The sequence below is a fragment of the Convolutriloba macropyga genome, chromosome 5 (assembly GCF_964194025.1).
Source record: "Convolutriloba macropyga chromosome 5, txConMacr16.3, whole genome shotgun sequence".
NCBI lineage: Eukaryota > Metazoa > Xenacoelomorpha > Acoela > Convolutidae > Convolutriloba > Convolutriloba macropyga.
In genome coordinates this window covers 7,916,041-7,938,010 of record NC_134472.1, presented here as the reverse complement: position 1 = coordinate 7,938,010, position 21,970 = coordinate 7,916,041, and the positions used below count along the sequence as shown (strand labels likewise).

General features: G+C 36.4%; 4 protein-coding genes across 5 annotated transcripts in view; all 4 read right to left on the bottom strand.

Annotated features, from left to right (window-relative positions):
* Positions 1-216: 216 nt before the first annotated feature.
* LOC142339100 (uncharacterized) lies at positions 217-6,094 on the bottom strand. 2 transcript variants are annotated; one of them, XM_075388822.1, is made up of 4 exons: positions 5,864-6,094; positions 4,963-5,179; positions 4,262-4,464; positions 217-2,001 (listed from the first exon to the last, which is right to left on the bottom strand). In XM_075388822.1, exons 2-4 carry the CDS (start codon positions 5,112-5,114, stop codon positions 1,397-1,399), a joined length of 960 nt encoding a protein of 319 aa, XP_075244937.1. In that variant the 5' UTR covers positions 5,115-5,179; positions 5,864-6,094; the 3' UTR covers positions 217-1,396. The 2 variants fall into 2 exon arrangements, with proteins under 2 accessions (XP_075244937.1, XP_075244936.1); XM_075388821.1 differs by lacking the exon at positions 5,864-6,094 and having other exon boundaries at positions 4,963-5,364.
* A 155-nt stretch (positions 6,095-6,249) lies between these two features.
* Positions 6,250-10,030, bottom strand: LOC142339101 (uncharacterized). Its single transcript, XM_075388823.1, has 2 exons — positions 9,642-10,030; positions 6,250-6,742 (listed from the first exon to the last, which is right to left on the bottom strand). Exons 1-2 carry the CDS (start codon positions 9,931-9,933, stop codon positions 6,459-6,461), a joined length of 576 nt encoding a protein of 191 aa, XP_075244938.1. The 5' UTR covers positions 9,934-10,030; the 3' UTR covers positions 6,250-6,458.
* Positions 10,031-10,314: 284 nt separating this feature from the next.
* On the bottom strand, positions 10,315-14,926 carry LOC142339097 (uncharacterized). The gene is made up of 2 exons (XM_075388818.1): positions 13,835-14,926; positions 10,315-11,332 (listed from the first exon to the last, which is right to left on the bottom strand). The coding sequence occupies exons 1-2, from the start codon at positions 14,433-14,435 to the stop codon at positions 10,470-10,472; spliced, it is 1,464 nt and encodes a 487-aa protein (XP_075244933.1). The 5' UTR covers positions 14,436-14,926; the 3' UTR covers positions 10,315-10,469.
* Positions 14,927-15,303: 377 nt separating this feature from the next.
* The window catches only part of LOC142339099 (ubiquitin-ribosomal protein eS31 fusion protein-like), a 353,720-nt gene continuing 347,053 nt past the window's right edge, over positions 15,304-21,970 (bottom strand). The window contains exons 2-4 of the mRNA XM_075388820.1: positions 16,788-16,947; positions 16,093-16,230; positions 15,304-15,690 (exon numbers count right to left, since the gene is read on the bottom strand). Of these exons, the coding sequence (XP_075244935.1) occupies positions 15,517-15,690; positions 16,093-16,230; positions 16,788-16,940 (465 nt within the window). The 5' untranslated portion in view covers positions 16,941-16,947 and the 3' untranslated portion in view covers positions 15,304-15,516. The remainder of the gene's footprint in view (positions 15,691-16,092; positions 16,231-16,787; positions 16,948-21,970) is intronic.

Here is a 21,970-nt window from a genome sequence, read left to right as displayed (position 1 = left end):
AAACTTTGTAAAACTAGTTCGTTAAACCGGAATTATTAAAGTTTGAACTGGTTTAGTTAGTTTTATTAGATTAACTGCCTTTCGGTGATCACCATTTATACTGCTGGTTTGTACCTTAGATACTGAAACGACGGGGTTAACCAGGGGATCAAATATACAACTCAAGATTTTAATCCGTAGTTCTATTCTTGGTATATAGTTACGTATTAAAGAAAGTTAAATGCAAAAAAGAATTAATAGTTTATGTTTAACAACAGTATCGAATATGAAACGCGCATAAAGGAATAGAATAGTTGAGTTAATCGAAGTGACAACGATTGAAATAGCACAATTTAGCACAGGGTGATTCATTCTAAGTCAAATTGTAACTTAGGAGAATTAAAGATGTTATGTTGGACTTAACTCAATTTCAAAAGTTATTGTTTTATGACTTAGAGAGTTCTTGGTTAAGAACTAGTCACAAAGTATTCTAACTAAAAAGTTATCTCAATAAGTTAAGATTTGAGCAAAGCGGGAAGATACGGGAGTGTGTTTTAAATCTGAAGTTATCGGATTTAAAATCAAGTTATTCCAAATCACGCATCATAACATAATTCTCAAAATGGTACTAGATTATCAAGTCATGTTAGAGTGTAGCACATCTCAGTACACAATGTTGGAATATACAGCTCAATGCAGCCTTCAGTAGTCGTCCTATATTTTGTTTGTTTTCAAATGAATCTTTTTCGCTGTTGCACTAGCTTGAAAAATGTGTTCGAAAATTCTTGAAATCTTGCTGAACCTTCGTTCTCCGTGGTCATGGAGTTCAATCCCCTATATATGCTAACCTCTGCGTGTAGAAGAGCACTCACTTTACCAGCGCTACAGGTTGACCATAGCTTGAAAATCTTGGCTGAAATAATGGTACTACGTAACAGTTTCAGACAAGACAAGTGGTCCAAGTCATCTAAAAAGAGCAATGCTGCTAGCGAAAAAGTCTCAAAATTAGGGAGTAAAAGGAAAAGGGCAGCTGAAAACTAGTGCTGTTCCGCTACAATAAAGCAGAGTCTACATGTATTACTATTAATATATTAAGTACTCTTTCCTATTCGAATAATTAATAACTCTAAAATAGTTACAGATCTAAACTACAATTAAATATATAGGGGCGATTCATTTCTAACTCATCTATAGCAGCGTAGTGCAGGGGGATTAAAAATTGTGTTTTCACTGCAAAATATGGCGAATGGTGACAACAGAAGAAGGGCCATATAAGTCATCTACAATGAAGTATTGCTAGGATATTGAACAGAACTGCAGTCTTCAAAGATATCCACGGCAAACAACTTTACAAAATAAAAATACAGTATTTAAGAACATTAAATAGCATAATGTACCTTGTAAGTGTAAAATTACGTCAAAGTTCGAACAACTCATCATGCCTCTTGCTTTCTGGGAAAAACGCAGTTTTAGACCCGATGTTTTTCTCTTTCGAAGTGCTACTGTGAGAAACTGTTGCAGTTTTGTTCTGCAGATTAAATAGCGATTCACTACTACTGGAGTAACTCATGCAAGCGCTGTTTTGTTGCAGTTTTTCCACGTTCGACTTGGTGACTTCTAACATCGTGTCAAACTTTTTAAAGATATCCGAAATATCCGGAGAGGGTGGTGTATTTCCTCGCATTGTCGGCTGTCCGTTTTGAGTTCTATCACAATTGGACGGGTGTCCGTTAGTGCTAAGGTTAGATGAGGGATTTTGAGACTTGTTAATACTGACAGGCTTTGAAGGTGAGGAAGTTGTTTGTTTACTTTTGTTTTGTGTCTTCCTCTGTTTGCTTTCTAAAGAGTGAATCTGGTCGTTGAGAGTATGAGCACCGTCTTGGGATACTAGAGTCATGTTTGTGGGAATGACGTCAGGACATGGAATCAGGATCGTTTCCTTGAGAAAGAACGCCTCGTTTGTGGTTAGTTTGTTGATGCGTTTGAGCTGTTCTATTGTGATGTTGTACTTGAGAGATATTGCTGAAACAAAGCTAGCAATTCAATTTAACAAAAACAATTATTTGATTCAACTAAATTCTGATTACTGAACTTACTCAACAGTTTCTGTATTTAAATCTAAACTATCATTATGGTTGATTTCAAATTATCGTTGATATGGTAAATATCGGTGGTCAAGTTCTTTTTAAATCATTACCTGAAATTCTCAGTTACTTTTTCGTTTACTCGAAGCTTGGAACAGGCGTAATACAATCTTCTAAAAGATTTCACCACTTACAAACAAGTTCAGAATAATATTCTTCGTTTCACTTGAATGATTCCGAATTATATTTGATTGAAAATAACTACTCCGACGCAATGACTGTATTACGCCGCCAATCATTTCAACACTCAATATGACGTTAGAATTCCACACGCAGCAGAATTCATGTCATCAAAAATGTCAATTGTCAATAATTAGTTTGCAATCTTTGGCGCCAGAGGTATACAAAACTTGCTGAATAACCAACATGACAAATCGCCATTTAGTGAATAAATATTTCACTTCAAAGACTACATTTACTGCTCACGATTTCACTATTACAACCAATGATACCGACAGTTGACAAATAAAACCCTAACCCAAGGGAGCGTTCTTCGTAACAAGTTGAGATAGCATAGCGACCTCCAATAGGTTGTTTAAATCGGTCTATTTTTGTGCAAATTTCAAAAACGAACCTTTATTTAATGACCAATTCTTTAACTGCGTACAAAATGATATAACACATAAGATTCGATATAAAATGATACTTAATTTTTAGACAAAATTGTATAAAGTAACTAGTCTTCTCGTTTCTTTCAAGTTTTGATTAGCCCAACTTAGTCAGCATTTCAGACCTCCGCAACAAATCAACACGCCCGTTCATAAATCACCAATGGCTACACTTAGAAAATTACCGACTACCGTTGTTATCGAACGATTTGTGTCATGCGCGAGTCGCTCAATACTCAATACTACTGCAGCGTGAGCTAACAGTTAGCAGTCGGATTTGAGCAAATTTTCCCAAAAAATATAACGAATGGACATTACAAAAAATGCTTAAAAGGAGTCCAAAACTTCAAAAGAGAGAAACTCAAAATTGTATTTAAAGATCATACCTTTCTTCAGATGGTCAAAAATGCTTGCAATTGTACATTTGTTTAACAAAACGTGCGAAGAACCACGTGGGCGGATAAAAGTTGAATGTGATCTTAAAAAATGGCTTTGAATTTACAGCACGCGCACAAAAAAGCAAACTGCTTGCTCGCTATGTTGATTCTAGTTGAACACGATTACAGTGATTGTAAAGTTTGGGATCTTTGCGGGTTGCGACCCCACAGTCTCTTAATTGATTGCAATCTTGTGATCTACACTGAGCCAAGCGATCAACACTGCGAGAGTATTACTGTGCTCTCTTATATTGATCTTTCGTTTCAAGCTCCATCTTATGATCACAACTTACTTACTAGAGTGTATACTATAACACACCCTCTTCAGCTGTTCATCATATCACCTCACTTTCAACTTCTGGTTATAGCGCCATGATGGGTCAATATCCTATTCGAGCAAATCTTTGCTCGTTATGTTGCTTCTATGTCGACGCTAATATAGTGAGAGTAGTTTCTTTAGAATTAGGATTTTGTTTCTTTTGAATTTTGTTCAAGAGATTATCCTAGACGCTTGTTTTCACAAGCAGCCTTGACCTTTACATCGTGTATCACTGACACTTAACCGATTTAAAAAATAAAATAATCGTAACTCGCTGAAGTTTGATTAAGAGCGAGAAAATAGTAGAAAATGTTCATCAGTGGGGGGGGGGGGGGGGCTTGATGGGGGTGCGCGCTGTGGAGGGTATCACTTTCCATCAGTACAAATATAATTGCTAGATACTTCGTTTGAGAGCAATTAAACATGTGCGAAACAATCCCAAAAAAAATGCTTAACGTAGTCATGAACAGCCTCTGTTATAATTAAAACCCTAAATGCTAAATCGATACGCTAAACTGGGGTTATACAATTTTCCAATTAGTGCAAATTGAATCTAACTGATACCACAGTCAAAATGCTTTCAGAATCGACTGCCGTTTAACGCTTTAACTCAAATACAAAACACTCGGTAGAAAACGAAATAACTAAAAAAAAACAAGCAGCACTCACAATTACTAAACACATATCAAATTCACACTTTTCATGAGAGCTATTAGTAGTAAAAAAAGCGCTTTCCGTAATAAAAGTGAAAATAAGATCTAAAACTCTTCTGACCTTGGAGCGTTTCACCAGGCTCCACAACGTGTAGTAGGAATGAGTCGGTGCAGGCAGTGCTTGAGAATGAGCCGTAGTTCCTGCCACTGCTCTTCACTATCTTGATGGGGTACTGACTGCTGTGCTGGTGGCTACTGCTGCCCCAATGGGACGAAGAAGAGGATGAGGAAGAGAAGGAACTGCTACTGAACGGTGACCGCGTTCTGAAATGTAACGAGATACTGACCTTTCGATCAGGACTGTAAGCTTGTACGCATTTTGACTTGTACTTCTTAGTTTTTTTTTCGAGCTGTTGGTTCTCAAAACTTAAAATGTTTCTTACATCTGAATCAATAACCTTTTCTACCTCAATTTAGCACCAGGATACTAGTTTTAATTAATCTACAGAAATTGCGAAAAAAATCTGTAAAATAAAAAATAATTTGCGAACGCAAATTTTTCTTGTGAAACATTGTATGATCCTTTTGCAGGGCTTCATTGACTACAGTTAAATTAAGTTTCTTTAATACCCATCACCACATAATTATTTGTGGGTCTTTCCCATTATAGACCCCCCATAGGTTGTCTGACCACTAGACTGGGGGGGGGGGGGATGTAATGGGAAAGACCTGATTCTTATCCTCAAAATAATTCAATGCAGTATTTGTATAAGTGTCAATTGAACACTTTATATATCTACAGTTATCAAGTACAAATCTTACCTGTCACCAAAAGACATTGAATCTCCATTGGACATGAAGTGGCCTGTCGCTGGATTCTGGTGCACACTGGCCATCAAACTGTAGTCTATATTAAGTGACCCTGTGACCTCTTGCTGCAGGGCCGGTTTGCACAAGAGAGGCTGATCCGACATGCTGTCTTGTTTTCCTATTGACTGAAGGGAGAAGTAGCCACTACCACCACCACGACCACCACCCACTACCATAATATGATTTAGATGAAGAAGCACACGAACAGCTCAACACTCACATATATCCCCCGATTTTGATAGACATACCAATGTAAATGGCGATTTATAGTTTGCTTTTATAGTTATAGATCTTAAATAATAAACTGTAAAACCTTAACCATTTATCTGAAACATGATCTTTTAACTGTCGAAAAGGACTACAGGAGACTGAACAAAAAAGTGGCTGACTAATGTAACGTTGATGATTTCCTCATCTTAATATTTGGAAAATTTAGAATATATGGTGAAATCTTAAACTAGAATTTTCTAAAGACGAAACAAAGTATTAACTCATAAGAGATCGTTGACCGCTTAAATGATTTAAATCTAGTGTTAACTCTAAAAATTGGACATACATTTAAGGTTAAATTCAAACTCGTACTTCTTTAAACAGTAGGAAAATTATGTTCGCTTTACTAAAAGAGCAAGACAATTTCTTAGACACTAAGAACAAGATAAGTCTCAGAAAAGTCACGAGAAAAAATCATTAACGCAATTTGACGAAATTTTAAAACTCGAATCGTTCGGAGTATAACCTCTCATCTTTCCCTACTAACCCCCCCCCCCCCCCCCCAAAAAAAAGTAATCGAAATCTGGAAACGTTAGACCTTAATCATTAAGTCTTGCAAACAAAAATTTCATAACAAACTTACCTTAGTTGAATATGAGGTTAGTGTATGTTAACATTAATGACCTTTATCCCAAATAGAATTGTGAATAAACAACTACAAGAACACAACAAAAGCTAGGTGGAAGAAGTTTGTTAATTACTAAAACACGAAAGACAAAATTCACAAACACAAAACATTTCACAGTCAAACAGCAGAAGCATCGCATCAAATAATTAAGTTCAAATCTAAATGCAACTGAACCAACTTTGTAAACTAAGTAGTCATTAAACGACAGAAAATGATCAAATGAAAATTCGACCTCTCGTTGAGTTGCTAAAAATATTAACAAAATTAAAATTACTGAAGGCACGTTCGTGCACGAATAATCTAAAAGAGTACGAATTATTTTTCACATGCATCAGCGAGCGTTCGAAAATCTACTCAGTAATACTTCAGATAATCAACTTTGATTTAAATTTAGCTAGCTCAGCACCGAATTGAATTTTTTAACTGAATAATTAAATCACTATGCGTTTTTTTATTTCACTTTAGACTAGGCTACTATAATTCAATGTTTAATAGCGTAATTGGCACTGCACTGTAGTTATCGGAATTGTATCGCATTAAACTGAAAACATTAGCTTTCATCATCTGAGTCAGAAAACTCTAATTCATCAATTCCGAGCTCTGACTTTAAATACTTCTTCAAAACATCCATTTTCGCTTCTAAAATAATAATTTTCTTCTCCAATGATTTAATTTTATTAATTTCCTTTTGTAATTCTGTCGCTATTTGTTCTTTTTCCTCTAATGCAGTTTTCAGACATTCCCGGGTAGAATCGCAAACTGTTTCCCAGTACTTCTCACTGTCCTCCTGACTGAATTCATCGGACGTTAGAAGTTTTTCAAGATCTTCCACATCTAAAATTCAGCGAATCTTTAATAATTGAACAAAATATCTAAGGTACCTTAACAAATAACAATAGTGTATCTGATTAAGTTACCATTGCGCAGGTTCTACTTCTTTTCACCCCTATTCATTTAACCCCCTATCATTTAACCCCGATTTCTTCACCCCTCTATCTTTTAACCCCTCTATCATTTCACCCCTCTATCATTTCATCCCGTCACTTAGAAGTCGACATTAAAGGCATCTTTTGTCATTATAAGGTGGATAAATTAATCCAACGTTCGGTTGTGATAGTTTCATATCAAGTCCCACGGGCCGCTGAGGCATGGCCATGGCCCGCGAAGCATGGCCAAATGATTATATTGCTTATTTAATTATCTTTATTTTATAGAAAGATTAAAATCGGGGTGAAAGGATAGAGGGGTTAAAAGATAGAGGGGTTAAATGATACAGGGGCGATTAAATCGGGGTTAAATGATAGGGGGTTAAATGAATAGGGGTGAAAAAGCGTGACACCAATGCGCATTATCTCAATTTCAAAGGTAGTCTACAGAGCTAGTGTAGAGGATCGATTGCTTAGCTTCGTTCAGCTCCGTGGAATACTATGAACGTTGTGACACTATGAATTTATTTAAGATACAAAACATTAAAAGCGCACCCGAATTTTTAAGTTAATTGCGGAAACTACACTAATTATGATACAACCGAAAATTAATTACAATTGATTAGCTATTGTGAATTTTAAAATCTTAATACCATAGCCATTTCTTCAGAGCGCGGTAAAGAACAATCCGCTTGAGTGAAGAGGTAATACTAAAATTACGGCACATTTTTCATCGCCATAGAGAAGTTATCAAACTCCAAGGCGAAACCCAGGTTTGCATCAGATTGAGAGACAAAAAACAATGTGGTAATGTAGTAATCAAATCGTTGTGTGATGAAACAATAGTTCAACAACTTTCGCAAATATCGAGTTGATTAGGCTACAAAAATATGCCACTCTTCACTTCGCACTTCCTACGATACAACTATGGCAGAACTTGCTAGTCTGATAGCAAACTCAGTGTTGAGCTATTTTTCTAGCATTGAGATGGTGTTAAAATTTCAACCAACTCTCGTTGCAATAACAACAGTTGTATCACTTACCGTAAAAATAACCCGTTATCTTCCAATAAAAACTACGAAATCTGCTTCGTTATTAGACTACGAGATTATCACACTCTTTTATCGCCACTGTCAATGAATAAACAGAGGCGATAAAAGTGTGAAAACTCGTAGTCTAGTCATGGCAACAGTGTGATAATATTCCCACACGGTTGCTATTGCCAACGAGAAGTTATCAAACTCTAAGGCTAAGCCGAGTAAGTGAATAACTTCGAGAGGACCGTATCAACCGTGTGCTAATAATTTAATTAACTCTCGCTTAACTAACAGCGATTAAAACAGTTGCATAACGTTATCAAACTGCTGCTCTGATTAGACAACAAAATTCTCACCCAAAAAAATTCTGAACTTCACAACCCAACACTTTGACGAAAACTTAACAATAATTCTCTTTTGTCGGAGATGACCTGTTACAATGAATTCAAACTTTGGAAAATTATATTTTATTACAAAAAGTCAAAAGAAACAGTTTTAAAATAGAGAAATAATTTATTACCAAAACCTAGGCGGGAAATACTTCTCAGAAAAAAATACCGGTGTACATATATGTAACAAATAGCAGACATTTTTTTTTAAAAAGCAGTTCCAACTTATTCTCAGCCGCAATACGTTCAATGAAATCAACTCAAAACAAAACTGAAAAAAAATGAAGAAAAAGGAATATAATAATTTTCTTTCTGCAACGCATAAATGGAAAAGTTTTAAAAACCATAGGTTATGATAACAGCTTAAAACAGACATTTTGAAAAACATGGCCAAATACTACAAGGATCTGATTACGCAAACATATAAAAAATAGTAACAAAGAGGCATCTTCATAATTTTGAAAATTGATCTACTGGAAAAAACTGATGTAGACTACACAATGGAGAAATATGAGCAATTTTGCTCTTTGAACCTATTATTTGGCTCTCAAAAACATTGTATTCTCAATTGCAGAGGGTTATATATTGATGAAGCGACGATTCAAAAAGAATTTACAATAAAAATAATTACAAGCAAAATAAATTGAGCTAAATGGCGAGAAGAAAATCTTTAATCGATTTGCGCTATTCTCTCGAAAACTATTTTTCAAGTAGAAAAGTCATTCATTCACTCAAAGCAGTGCATGAGCAAAAAATTTGTATTGCTCAGACAAAGTTAGATAAAAATTTTACTGTTCCACTATTAGATCACAACGCCGCCTGTGTAAATCTACTTCAGGATAAAAACATCGAGAAAACCAATACTCCTCTTCGACCCGGAAAGTGGCCAGAAATACCCCCAGCTATCACTTAGTGGTTATTAATAAAGATCTCATGAATCAAAGTAAAAGTTCACTTCGAAGAAAAGATACCAAATTTCATAATTTCTCCAAAGACCAGTAAAATAATGCACAGTAATTTTTTAGTTCAAATTTTCTCCTAAGTATTTGAAGTTGCGAACAAGATGTAACCGGCCTGTTTTCTTACAACGTTCTGTTGTGCAGATAAAATACGAGGAAACCGATTTTGAAGCCGTAATTTTTAAAGATGATCTATGGCACCCTTTGGAGAAAAATTAGCCGCGTACTATTTTATCACAATGACAACAGTAATGCTTCTAACTAGCACCAAACATCATTAATTTGGACTGAACATATTCCGGGATGAAATTTACAAAACTTTTCTAAGTTTGGCAATTTGTTTAAAAATTGGTGTCGTATCGTCTTTTATTTTTTAGTTTGTTTTGCTAAACACAAAAGAAACACATTCACTAATAACCAACCTTCATCATAGTCATGAGAAAAATTCTGTTGACATCTATCACAAAGAAATTTTTTCTCGGGCAAATCCTCGGTACTTGTTCCCTTTTCAGACACTTTTCCAATTTTCCTCGCAATGTTCTCAGAACTCCTCAAAGCTTTGCTATTGCCGTTCACAGCATGTGCAGTTTCATTGGACACTTCTCGGAAAACACGTCTGATAGCTTGAGATGGTTTTGTTTGTTTTTTCATCCTATCTTGTTTAGTTGAATTTTCGTCATCCACAGCCGTCCTGACTTCTAGTTCTGGGTTCATTTCAAGTACTACTAGCACTCCTCCTAACTCTACTACTTTGAAGGGCTTCAATACTTAAACAAAAACTATCTGAAATTCAACTTTCCATCACCTGAGCTAATACCGGAAAAGTCAAATTGCTTTAAACGAAATCACAGCGCAAAAAGTTTTTTGGATGAACAATTTAATTTAAACCATGAAAACAATAAGCAAATGAACAATATGACTCAATCTTTCTCTATTACCCGTCAACTGCAGAACAAATGAAGTCATCTAATCTGCAAAAAATAGTTGTTCTTATTGTTAATATAAAATATTAACAAGAGTTAACAAATTTTTGAAGTAGTCGATTTCACAAGCCCATCGCATCAAATTGAGTCATTTCAGTTAACAAAAGAACAATCAAAAGCTTTCAAAGCCAAGCCCAAATTTGAACATCAACAAATATTTGAACATGAACGGTTATCAACAACTTTACAATGTACATTTTAACATAACGTAAAAGTTCTAACAACTATACAGAATTCCGGAACAAAAAGGCAACCGTTTCTGTCGCACTATTCCTCTTGAGTTGAATTTTGAGCAGACTTTTGGGCAACATCGGATGTCACATGTTCAGTCGTATATTTGTTTTCAGGCACTCTCCGATTTTCTATATCGACATTATGCCCAACATCATGCACTGCATGACTATAAAGAGGGAAATGATGTCTGCAGCATGGACCCTGACACATTCTTGGAATTGTCTGAAAGCACTGCTGTCCGTAAGGTACGAAAGGGTGCACTAATCCAAACGCTGGGTGAGTGGAGTTCAACATGTTGGGGTGGAACAGTTTATCAGCACCAAAAACTGGATGCATATTTGTCGCAACATTCGCCTGTCCTCGGATAGTTTCAGCTTTCACTTGTTGAGAACCCAAGATTCTAGAGTTTCCTAATTCTGTTGTACAAAAAGACATTTGATGAGGAATAACATGGTATCCCGTAACTAAACCCTGATTTTGAGGTAAATGGGATGATTTTTGGAGAAACGCTGGATTGTAGTTGGGCCCAACAGGAGCACTTGAAGGTAGAGATGATTCTTCACAACTGGCATTCAATTTCACACCAGTTTCACTTTCAACAGTTCCACGAATACCTCGTTCGGAAGCCGAAAGTTCTTCTCTCGAGCCTTTAAATACGGACTGCAACATTACCGCGACATCCTTGATCTTTTCAGGTTTTTCAATCTCATTCTTATTTTTCTGTTCCCTTGCAGGTTGCAGCTCTTTGTTATTGTTGCTATCATTACTGCTGCTTAGGGTATTTGGGTAAGATGAATTAGGATCCAAATCAGGCCCTGGCTTTTCATGTTCAGTCACCTGTGTAGTTGGCAATTGCTTGTTCCTTGATGAAGTTTCAACTGCTGAGTTCAGTTGAGCTAAAAAAAATCAACATGTATACAAACTAGACTACCAAACAAGCAATCGTTAGTAATGATTAATTCTAAAAACAAACAAATAAGCCATTTTGCGGTCAAAATAGTATGCATGATCAAATCAACATTACCGATTACTGTCAGAAACTGATATCAAACAGAATGTAACATTCGACTGATATATTTGATAATATAATCAGAAGACTGGCAGCATTTTTGCATAATCAGAGAGGAGTGAGTAGTTTTTTCGTACACTGTATTCGAAACATATTATTAGTTTTGACCGCATTTTGATTCTCTTTTAGTCTCATTATGACAGGTAGAGGTCCCCCTCGAAGTTTTTGAGGTCTTAAATAACCTATTCAATGTTTTGAGTTAATGTTTCATCTGTAGCGATAACAGTGTGTATTCGTAGATATTTTGAGTTTTGCCTGTTATTTTACTTTTTGTAGTCTTTTTTAAATCACTTACAGGTCTAATTGCTTACAGGTCTAAACACGAAAAACTGACCCTTTATAATTTTTGAAGTTGATAGTTCAAAATTTATATCTCAACAATTTGTTTTCAAAAAGTTCCACGAATTTTTAAACTTTGCCCCCTTTATATTGCTCTTTTTGTCGACATGCAACTTATTCTCATTACAAAGAGTTCCCATCTGTATTTGGCAAAACAAGAGAATGTACTTGGTTGCTAGCTCTCAAACTGATTGTTGGGCATGATATTGTGCTGATTTTCGAACATTGTCGCAATAAAGCGACAGCGTTCTTGAATTGCCTAAACAGCTTTCCGTCTGGATAGAAACAGATCCCATAGGCTCTCTGATTTATATATTGTACGAAAAATGTACTAAAAACAGTGTTAGGTCCTGATGTATTGTTACGAGTGCTTAAACTTTACTCCGGTGATTAAAACCAATTTCAGCTTTGCCATTGTCTATTTTTCATCTCTTGGCTTTGTTTCTCGATGTTTATCCATAAAGATGGTTTATGTTTTATAAGAGCACGTAATGAAAAGTCATTTGATTCAAAATTCTTAATACCTCCAATTTTTTGAAGTTTTTAGGCTTTCTTAGTTTATTTTCGAGTATGCAGGGTTATTCGTTTGTTCACTATAAAAGGCTTGCTTTTTGTTACAATCAAAATATGGGCATCCGAATCATTAGTTCTTCATTTCTTTGAGTCTTTACTGAGGACTTGTCCCTATATTTTTTCAATTTTCATAGTTGTTGTAGCCCTCAGGGGTCGACTTCGGCGTCAGTAGGTATGCCTTTAGAGCCCGAGGAAGGACGCGGCCTCGATAGGCATCAACCATAAGCTGTCGATCGTGAGGTGGGTGGGTTTCTTCTTGCACTCGAATAGATGTTTCATGCCATGCGGGCTCTCTTGGCAATCTGGGCAGACGTCACGCACTTCGGGGTCGATTCTTGACATGTACGAATTCAGTAACTTGCTATAGCCACTTCGTAGTTGGGCGAGCTTGACTCTAGTACTCCTGGGAAGCTTCTTCTCCGACTCGGAAATGGGGGGTGGCGGGGCATTTTCATAGTTCGCCTCGATTTATGTTAGGACTATCTGATCACTCGCCAAGAAACCCAAAAACGAATTTTTTGATGACTTCTACCAAACAGCAGCTCATTTTGCGTGCGCGAAGTCATGTTTTATAGAGTTCTAAAAGTCTTTAAAGGGTTTATGAGCTAATTAAATGGTATAACTATTCAGAATGGATGCGTTACCTCACTCAAAATGACATCTGCATCAACGTAATAAATATAAATTGATAATCCAAACTTTCATCAATATTAAATAGATGTCGCCCGAGTTAGATACTTAAGGTAATGTTACACGAAAGAGAGTAGTGCTTGAAATCGGATTTCACAATCTCACTTGTTTGATAAATTAGGCGTTAGCTTAATTTTTGTGCTCGAAATTTCTTAAACTTGATTTTATCTTTTGCTCTGTTCAATTTTTGTCCCTTCTGGAGAAATAAAGAATAAAGCTCATTGGCATACATGTCGGTCCTTTATTGAGAATCAATCATGGTGAATTCAATACTTCGTATTATGTTGAAAGTTTTGTATATCTGCTTGATTTGCTACACAATAAAGCCAAGATCGTTGATGAGCGGTGTCGTAACATTATTTGCAAACGGACTTTATCGAGGTTCCTTGCCCTCTGGTAATTTTAAATCGCATTCCCATTCCTCATACGTGAAAAGGTTAAAGACACTCAAATTCTCTAACTTATACAAAAAATTGGAACCCGATTTTCCTGAACTTTGTGGTGATACAGATTTCGTCAATACAGTCAGAGCTGCAAAACGAATTTACCTTCTCCGCAGAGATAAAGAACTATTATAATAACAGTAAAGGACGAGAATGGAAAGAAAAAATTTACTTCATGTACGCATCATAAATTGTTACGTAATTGACAAAAATCGAAAAATTTCTGATTTTGAAGAAGCTTTTGAACGTATCTGGAATTGAAAAATTCGAGTCACGTTGATTACCTTGAAGCACTTTCTCTAACAGAAACGTGTATTTGATTCCACTCGTCGTAACACGACACCCCATCTGACCAGAAGATGCATAGGTAGGCTGATTGCTTTTACTCTTCTCAAGGGGATACAGCTTCCTACCCGATATCGGACTCAATGCGTACTGAATTCTCTTCATATGTCTGCTTCTAGCCAACGCCTGCTTAGGTCCAAGAGAATCCTGATACGCTTTTGGCAAACTTGATTCCTTGCTAGCTTTTCGAACTTGGTTCTTTGACACTCTTCGTGGCGGTGTTTTCTGACTAGGAAAATTGCGCTTGCGTTCTGGAGTCTTATAAACTCTCTTCTGTCTCTTCTCGCGACTTTTTGATCGACTACTTGACGAACTGCTTCGACTTGAGGAACTTCTTGATGACAAGCTTGAATACTCGGAGTCACTTTCGGAACCATTGAGGTCGACATAACTTGACGTGACTTTTCGCTTGTACTTCGGAGATGATGATCGTTCCCTCTTTCGGTTTCTGAAATTAGAGACAGATTCATTTTTGGCTGCTTTGACAGTATTTGAAATCACACTTTCCTTCGACGTCATTAATAATCTGAAATCAATCATGAAACACAATTTACTTTGAAAAACCGACGAGAATTCTGTTCAATAAAAAGGATCAAGATCAAGCGAAAAATGGACGAGCAGAATCAAATGTCAGAACTAAAACTTAAACAAACACTTCTTTAAGATGATAAAAACTTAAGCCGTGGCCATCATTACAAGCTGTTTTCTTTGCTTTTTAGTCAACTTCTTCAATTTTTTCGAGTTTGTGATCGGCTGAACAACCATTGATTTCTGTTCATTGACTTTCTTCTGTTGGATTTTCTTGCGGCGTTTTTCCTTTCTGGCCTCTTCCTCCTTCTGTGCTTGCTCTTTCAATTCTAATTCCATCTGCTTCACTTGTTTCTGTCTGTCATTTTCCTCTTTTTTCTTTTCCCATGTCGAGTGAAAGGCACTGTTGACCTTGAGGCTCGAGAATTTGTTAAACGTCGATTTGCTCTTCCATGACTGTTTACCCATTGCTGTCTGAAAATTGTATTAAAGACAATAATCAATTGCGATAAAATTTCAAAACTAAACGGTGAAAGCTTCATAAGCAGCGACTTCGAACAAATACAGCGCCATTTTTTTTTAAGAAAAACCAAGTATGTGAACTGAAAACAGCGATGATGCTTCATATGCTTAAAAATCAAACTCTTGTGCAGGCTGAACGTTTCCATAGAAACTATCCTCAACATTACAGCAAATTCAGAGCAACTAGAAAAACAATCTCGCAATCTACGCCGGCAAATGAGAACCTATCGCATAGCAGACATCTAATAAAGGTTTTTTCAATGCCTGGGTTGCTTTTACTTCTACGAGTGGAGGACGATGTACTTTTACATTCAATTATGATATCATAGAAATATAGCCTGGAAAACTGAAAAAGAAATGACTGATAACTGCTTGAATTGATACACAAAATCTCTCAAATTCAACAATGAAAACCATATGATCAAATCGTTAACATAATGAGAATTTCGCGTTGTCATTTCCAAACAGCAACAATATGCACCTGGTCATGTTTACCACCACTGGTCAATAAAAACATCAGCCTTGACGGTGCACAGAGCAACAGTGCATCTTCTGATAATTCGTGACTCAATCATTTGCTTGTATCGATGACGTAAGTGAGGGCACATTTGCCACAATAGTATCTGTCCTTGTGATTAGCCATGAAGATTCCTGCACCACATGATTCGCTCTCGCACTCTTTCCTCAATCGGGTAATTTTTCCACTGTCATCTACCTTGTAATACTTCAGAACAGGCAGCTTGACCTATGAACAAAATGCGCATTCGATTATATAGCAGTGCTAACAGTTGTTGCTGGGAAATGCCACCTCAAAAATTCAAAATTTTTAAATGGCGTTGAAGCACAATTGAATTAGATATCGAAGAGAAACACCGAATAGTAATTAACGAAAAGAGAACAACTGAAGTTAGCATGGCCTAGCAATAGAAAAAAAAAGGTTTGGAACATGAACGTTTTCAACCTGAATGGCCGGAACTTAATTTCAGCTTTTTCTTAATTAAATTAGACTGGGGTTAGGGGGGTTGGGGGCTGGGTTATTTTCTGAACTGGTTTTGACACGTGGCACAAAAGGCAATAAAATTGGAAAAACAAAAGATCCAAATATGTCCCACCTAAGCATATACACTACACAAGAATGATTGATAACCTTTTTGGGCTTCTTCTTGATCTTCTTGGGAGTAGTGTAGACCTTCTTCTTCCTCTTCTTGCCACCTCCCAAGAGAGACAGCACCACATACACAGTTGACTCTTTCTCTACACCCTCCCCGACCAACGTCTCACCATCCTATAAACACCACATCTATGCAGTTAACGGCTATGTTGAACAAATTGATCACAAGCACCTTCCAATTTGGAAGTTTGTCGAATCTAATTCCTTTTCCTCTTAAACAATGAGTGTTTAAACTTGTGCGGATAACCTACTGCGTATTTCTGCATTTATAATGGTCTCTATTGACCAAACAAGAAGCATATCTAGCCTCTAAAAATGATTTGTATTATAATCTGTGTGGAAAATTTTCCGTTTGCGCTCCCAGTAGGTTAAGCACCTATAGATACAGAGCACGTGCCTTTACGCGTGCGTTTGGGGGTGCAAATAGTATGAAGTTACGAAGCTGAGAGGAGCACAAATGGAAAAGATCCGAAGTATCAATTCAATATGGTCATTATCTATTAGTTCTGAATGCTTGCAATCATTTCTCAAACAGAAACCCTTCATGAAAAAATAGATTAAACTTGAACATTTTGTTTAAATTAAAACGCAGGGCGCAGATAGCTAGATGTTCACCATTTTCAGCCCTTTTTTCATAGCGGTTGGAAAATGAAATTTAAATTGTAACCTACCTGAAGCTGCCTCCCAGCGGCTAGAAGCCTAATTTGGTCGCATGGAATGCCCTCTCTAGCCTCAATTTGTGCCTTCAGAGATTCCACTGTTTCCGTCGGGGCCACATCAAGGGTGATGGTTTTGCCCGTTAGGGTCTTCACAAACACCTGCATTGAACCTGAAAGTAAATTTAAAATGCCAAATTATACAAGATGCATTTTGGCAATCTTACTATCATATAATTCTATGGAGGCAGCTTGTTCATGTGGCTAACAGCAACTTCGATGTGTTAAATGCCACTTCAGTTTTCATCTTTATAAATTACACGCGTGAAGCGCTTTAGATTTGGCGAACCAAAATGAGTTTGATTCGGTAAAAGTCAACAACTGAAGCTCCCGGCGTTCACAGAAGAAATTATGCTTGTAATTTTGAACAATTCAGCCCAAAAATATGCAAGTCAGATATTTTCATAATTGTAACGCTGAGAGAATCTCACGCTCACTGGAGGAACCGGTCAAACCGTTTCTTCATAACACAAAAATTGCATTTCATTTATTACCAAAGAAATGGTAATAAAAAATGTTTGAACACTGAGCTTAACAATATCAACAATTAGGTTGATATATTTAATTTGTTGGAGAGAACACAGCAGAAAATTTGAGAAAATTAACAAAAAATATGTACAATTTGTTTTTCTGTTTTCACCTCGGAAACAGTTAAAAATCAATTCGTTAGCAATGATAAAACCAGTATGTCTATGCAACCACAAAAAACTTGCTTTTTTATTATCTGTGAAAATCATTGCATTAAATACTTGATTTTTAGTTTATAGTTTAACGAAAATAATAAATTTTTTTTATCTGCCTCTAAGTACCTTGGGCAGTGAATTGATGTGCACTCAAGCAATGTTCTCACATATTTTGAAAATTTTAACCTTGCTTATATCTTCTAATCCAAAACGGTGACTCCCAATCTTGTCGGTCTAAGACGTTGAAAAGGAAATAAATTAATAAGCACCAAAGAAATCAACGATCCGTGGGATTAAACGCTCATAATAGCCGCCCATAAAACAGTTTGACTGGCAATCGATACAATTTGAAAGGTTACATTGAAAAAATTAATTTTTTATAAATGCTTTATAGACGGATCAAGAAGGTTTACAAAGAAGCATAAAATAATGTAAAAATATTGTTACTTGACGCAATATTTTGTCCAAGAAGACTACCAAAGGACTATTTGTAAAGCAACCTCGTGTAATTGACAAGGCAAGCTTGACCGAACGCATCACCGAACAAAGATTCTCAAGTACAACCTTCCAAATCCATCTAGATGCAAAAGCGCGACAGAACTTCAGTGAGAAAAATGAGAATTGACACTAGATCATCAAAATAATTAAATTAGTCTCGTCTTTTCTTGCTTTTTTACGATTCAACTTCTCATCAAAATCTCAGTAGGTTACCTTGATATTATATTAATAAGTTAAGAGTTGATTATTAAGAGTTGATAAGCCCCCCGAAGCCCTGGTTACCGTCTACCGAATACATGGAGAGCATTGACTGAAGTAATCTCTTGTTGGGATTTCTAATCTCGGGACTTAAGAAAAGAACATTACCGACTAGCATCGGTCGAATTGCTCTCAGAAGAACTGCGAGCAGTTGGCTTCTTTCGTAGCCAGCTGGGGCTTAGGTGTGCTAGTATTAGGTGGGCGGATTGAGAGCGGTGTGTGGGCAACTGAGAGGAGTGGCGTTCAAGCGTTGGAGGCGGGGGGGGGGGGGGGGGGTCAAGCGCTGCGGGTAGGGTTCGGAGGGCAGTACGAGGGGGTTCAAATCACCCGTGGAGGAGGCTGAAATTGCGAAGTGTTGGTGAGGGGGAAGATAACAGTTGGGGTGACTGAGGGGAGGTGTAAAAATTTAAAACCTTCCTTCACACCATAAACTTTCTTAAACAGTTTCGGTCAATCGCTTACTTAAGAGACTTGTAAAGCGTAAGGCTCTAAGAGCGCCATTCAGTCACTTAATGCCCTCGGGCTTTACCTATTTATCCTGTTTTGAGGACGAAAAACTAAGCTTTGTTCAGGCGAAAAATCACAAAGACAACAGAACTAATATAATTTCTACATAATTTGCTTGAGAGAAATTAAACACTTGAATTCCTGAAATGTTGTTAATTACACTAACAGTTAGCGGCAGTGCAAGAACTTTGCTTTTTGATCGATATGAGCACCGTAAAATAGTTCAAATAGATATGCAATTAAAATTTTAAGTTCCAAACAAGGATACAAATACAAAGAGAAACAAAAGAATTGAGAAAGTTTACATTACTAGATTATTCAGCAGAACTCAAATTCACGCTAAGAAATACTTCCCTAAATAATTTAATCGTGTCTATGGTAAGCAATCAAATTCAGAGTGTCTACCAACCATCTCAGAAGGGCGGCCTCAAAAAACACAAGGTAGGAGACAAAAAGCGTATGTTATACTTGTCAACAAAATCAGTTTGCAACATTAAATATTAGACAGCAAAATCAACAGTAAAACAATGCATTTTGTCGGATACTAAGAAATAGTAATAATTGCCCTTATAGATATCAATAAACCCTTTTCCAAAAACTTCACCAAACTATCAATAAAACCTCTACCAACAAAAAAATGTTGACACTCATTGAACCAGAAACAAAAAATTCCCTCTAAAATTAAACAAGGGAATAAAAAATGACGCAACGACAAAACTCTGATCCTATTGGTACTTAAACACGAGCAAAATATGAGCCAGAAACAATGCCAACACGATTTTTTGAAAAAAAAAATTAACTACACGTACGGTAGCACAAAACTGAAAATGCATCCGTCAAACGATGCACGAAAACAAGAGAATAACAAAAGTTGAGCCATAAAGATTCTCTTCACAAAACAGTTGCTAAAAACCAGAATTTCAATATATACATCTAGAAAAAACGCGCAGTTCTTAAATCGGGGCAAAGAAAAAAATGAAGTCACATTAGAGAAAAAAATGATTGTGTAATACTTACGTTCAACTAATGTAAAGCAATATTCCTATCACTGCAATTGACCTAACAACTGCCCCAAAACCGGTTGCTTCTGTACCGGTCCTTAGTTCAACAAACCATCTTGTATTGGAAATAAAACCAAAAATTCCGATTAAAACACGACACCTCAACGGCGTTGGCAATTGCTCTGCAGATTATGTTCAAAAAAATCCAGAGTCTTCAATTGCTTCCATGCAACAAACGCTACGAGGTATAGCAAGCTTCAAGCGTTAAAGACATTGACAGCAATCATGCATCATAAAAAAACCTTCAAATCATCACACGTTTCGGTAAAGACGAATTCAAAAACACAACTAAAGTAGTTCAATTATAATTATATACTTTATTGAGGAGAACCCCATACTGCTCTCGCAGAATAGGCCATTTTTCAAACCACTGGTACTGTCAGATCTATGTAAATTCAACATTTAAACGAAAAGTTAAAAAATGGGACTACTTTCCGTTGAAATGGCTAGAAAGGAAAAGCAGTTAACCGAAGAAAAATTTGGAGATCATGCGCATCAAAGAACATAACCGGCAGATTGCCGGAAAATAGCCGCGATAGACGCTTGTGGCCTTCCATGAGTTGAAACCACTAAAGAAATAAAATAGACAGATCGACCAGGAGTCCTTAATAGACCACTAGACTTTTTAGGTTAGATTCGGACTGTCAATTTTATGACACATAGGTCTATAAGGAGAGCTTTTTCAAAATTGATATTCGAAATCAAAAACTCAAGACTAATATTCAAGAATAAGGGCATATAAGTTTGCAACTACTTAGATGCACACTATTGATTTTTAATTAAAATATTCATAAAATTTAAAGTTTCATAAGTAAGTTCAGAAGTCATTTTTTCGAGTGAGGTAAGTCACGCAATTGACCTAAAAGCAGAAATGACGTCACGTACACAAATTTTAATTGCAAAGGAATAGAAGTCACTGAAGTCAATTCCAAGAAGTCCGGTCGTAAGAATCATCGATGGAGACGACGAATTAAAAAAACATAGCAGGACAAGTCCTGACGTACAATTCAAAGAATTTTCATTGACTAAACAGAAAAACCAGACCTAGAATGGACTAAGAGTGAATTGAGAAAACCATTTTTAAAAAAATTCTGATAAAAAATAAGAAAAAAAAAACAGAAAATCAATGTGAAAATGCCGCATGTGAACAAAAAAACCACTAACGAGAAATGAAAATTTAATTCACACAAAAAACTAGGCCTAGAATGAGCTTTGAATGGATTGGAAAAACCATTTAGAAAAAAATCTGATCCAAAAAATCGAAAAAACAGTAAAAATCAGAGTGAAATTGCCGCATGTGAACAAAAAACCACTACCGAGAAACCGAATTTTTGTTCAAACACCATTTTCTCACTCTACTTTAAAATTAGAGCGAAAAAATTCACGCCGCAAAACCACTCGCTTTTTCGCTCCATTTCCTGTTCCATTTCCATTTCCTGTTTCGGCAAATCATGAAAATGTGTGAACAGATCTTAAAAAAAAAAAGACAGCGCCCCAATACAATTCAAATTCTTTGAATTGTAAAAAACCACGATGTCCCCAATAATAGCCGCTATCGCTTCGCGGCTATTAATAAAACCTTCGGATATGGAAGCTCAAGCTAAACTACTTTACAAATGAGAGAAATTAGTGAGAACCTAATCAAAGCGTGTTAAGGGCAATCAAAATTGAGGATCATCCAAGAGATTTGTTGCTTTTGGTCGACGTAAACAAGATCCCGGAACACAATCAAATCTGCTGTAATATGGATATATAGGCTTTTTTCAAATATAAACCGATTCACGTCGGATGCATTGCTCTCAAACGACAGACGTGGACAACTTAATTTTGAGGGCGCGTAGCTTAGAAAAGTTTGTGTGCAAAAAAATCTTGTGAGCTGAGGTGCGAACCCTCACCTCCGCTAGCAGCCTGACATCTTAAGAGACTTGGCTACAAAATAAAGGCTTTGACTTCCATCAGCTCACAATCGGTTTTACCGACGAATTTGATATTAGAACGAGAGCAACTTAGATCACTAAAAAATGGACAACTGAAGTGTGAAAAAGTCACTCAAGAAGTCCAAGAAAATTCACAAAAGCACGAGAGTGTCACGCGAAAATGTTACATAAAAACACACACACTCAGGTTTGCA

What these genes read in the sequence shown, in the direction of transcription:
- LOC142339100 (XM_075388821.1), bottom strand. Translation starts at nt 5,186, where the DNA reads ATGGTAGTGGGTGGTGGTCGTGGTGGTGGTAGTGGCTACTTCTCCCTT. An exon ending in TCAATGTCTTTTGGTGACAG is followed by an intron (nt 4,465 to 4,962) that starts GTAAGATTTGTA and finishes GTTACATTTCAG; the next exon opens with AACGCGGTCACCGTTCAGTA. An exon ending in GCCTGGTGAAACGCTCCAAG is followed by an intron (nt 2,002 to 4,261) that starts GTCAGAAGAGTT and finishes GCTTTGTTTCAG; the next exon opens with CAATATCTCTCAAGTACAAC.
- LOC142339101 (XM_075388823.1), bottom strand. Translation starts at nt 9,933, where the DNA reads ATGAACCCAGAACTAGAAGTCAGGACGGCTGTGGATGACGAAAATTCA. An exon ending in TTCTCATGACTATGATGAAG is followed by an intron (nt 6,743 to 9,641) that starts GTTGGTTATTAG and finishes GCTGAATTTTAG; the next exon opens with ATGTGGAAGATCTTGAAAAA.
- LOC142339097 (XM_075388818.1), bottom strand. Translation starts at nt 14,435, where the DNA reads ATGATTGATTTCAGATTATTAATGACGTCGAAGGAAAGTGTGATTTCA. An exon ending in GTTAGAGAAAGTGCTTCAAG is followed by an intron (nt 11,333 to 13,834) that starts GTAATCAACGTG and finishes GATTTTTTTTAG; the next exon opens with CTCAACTGAACTCAGCAGTT.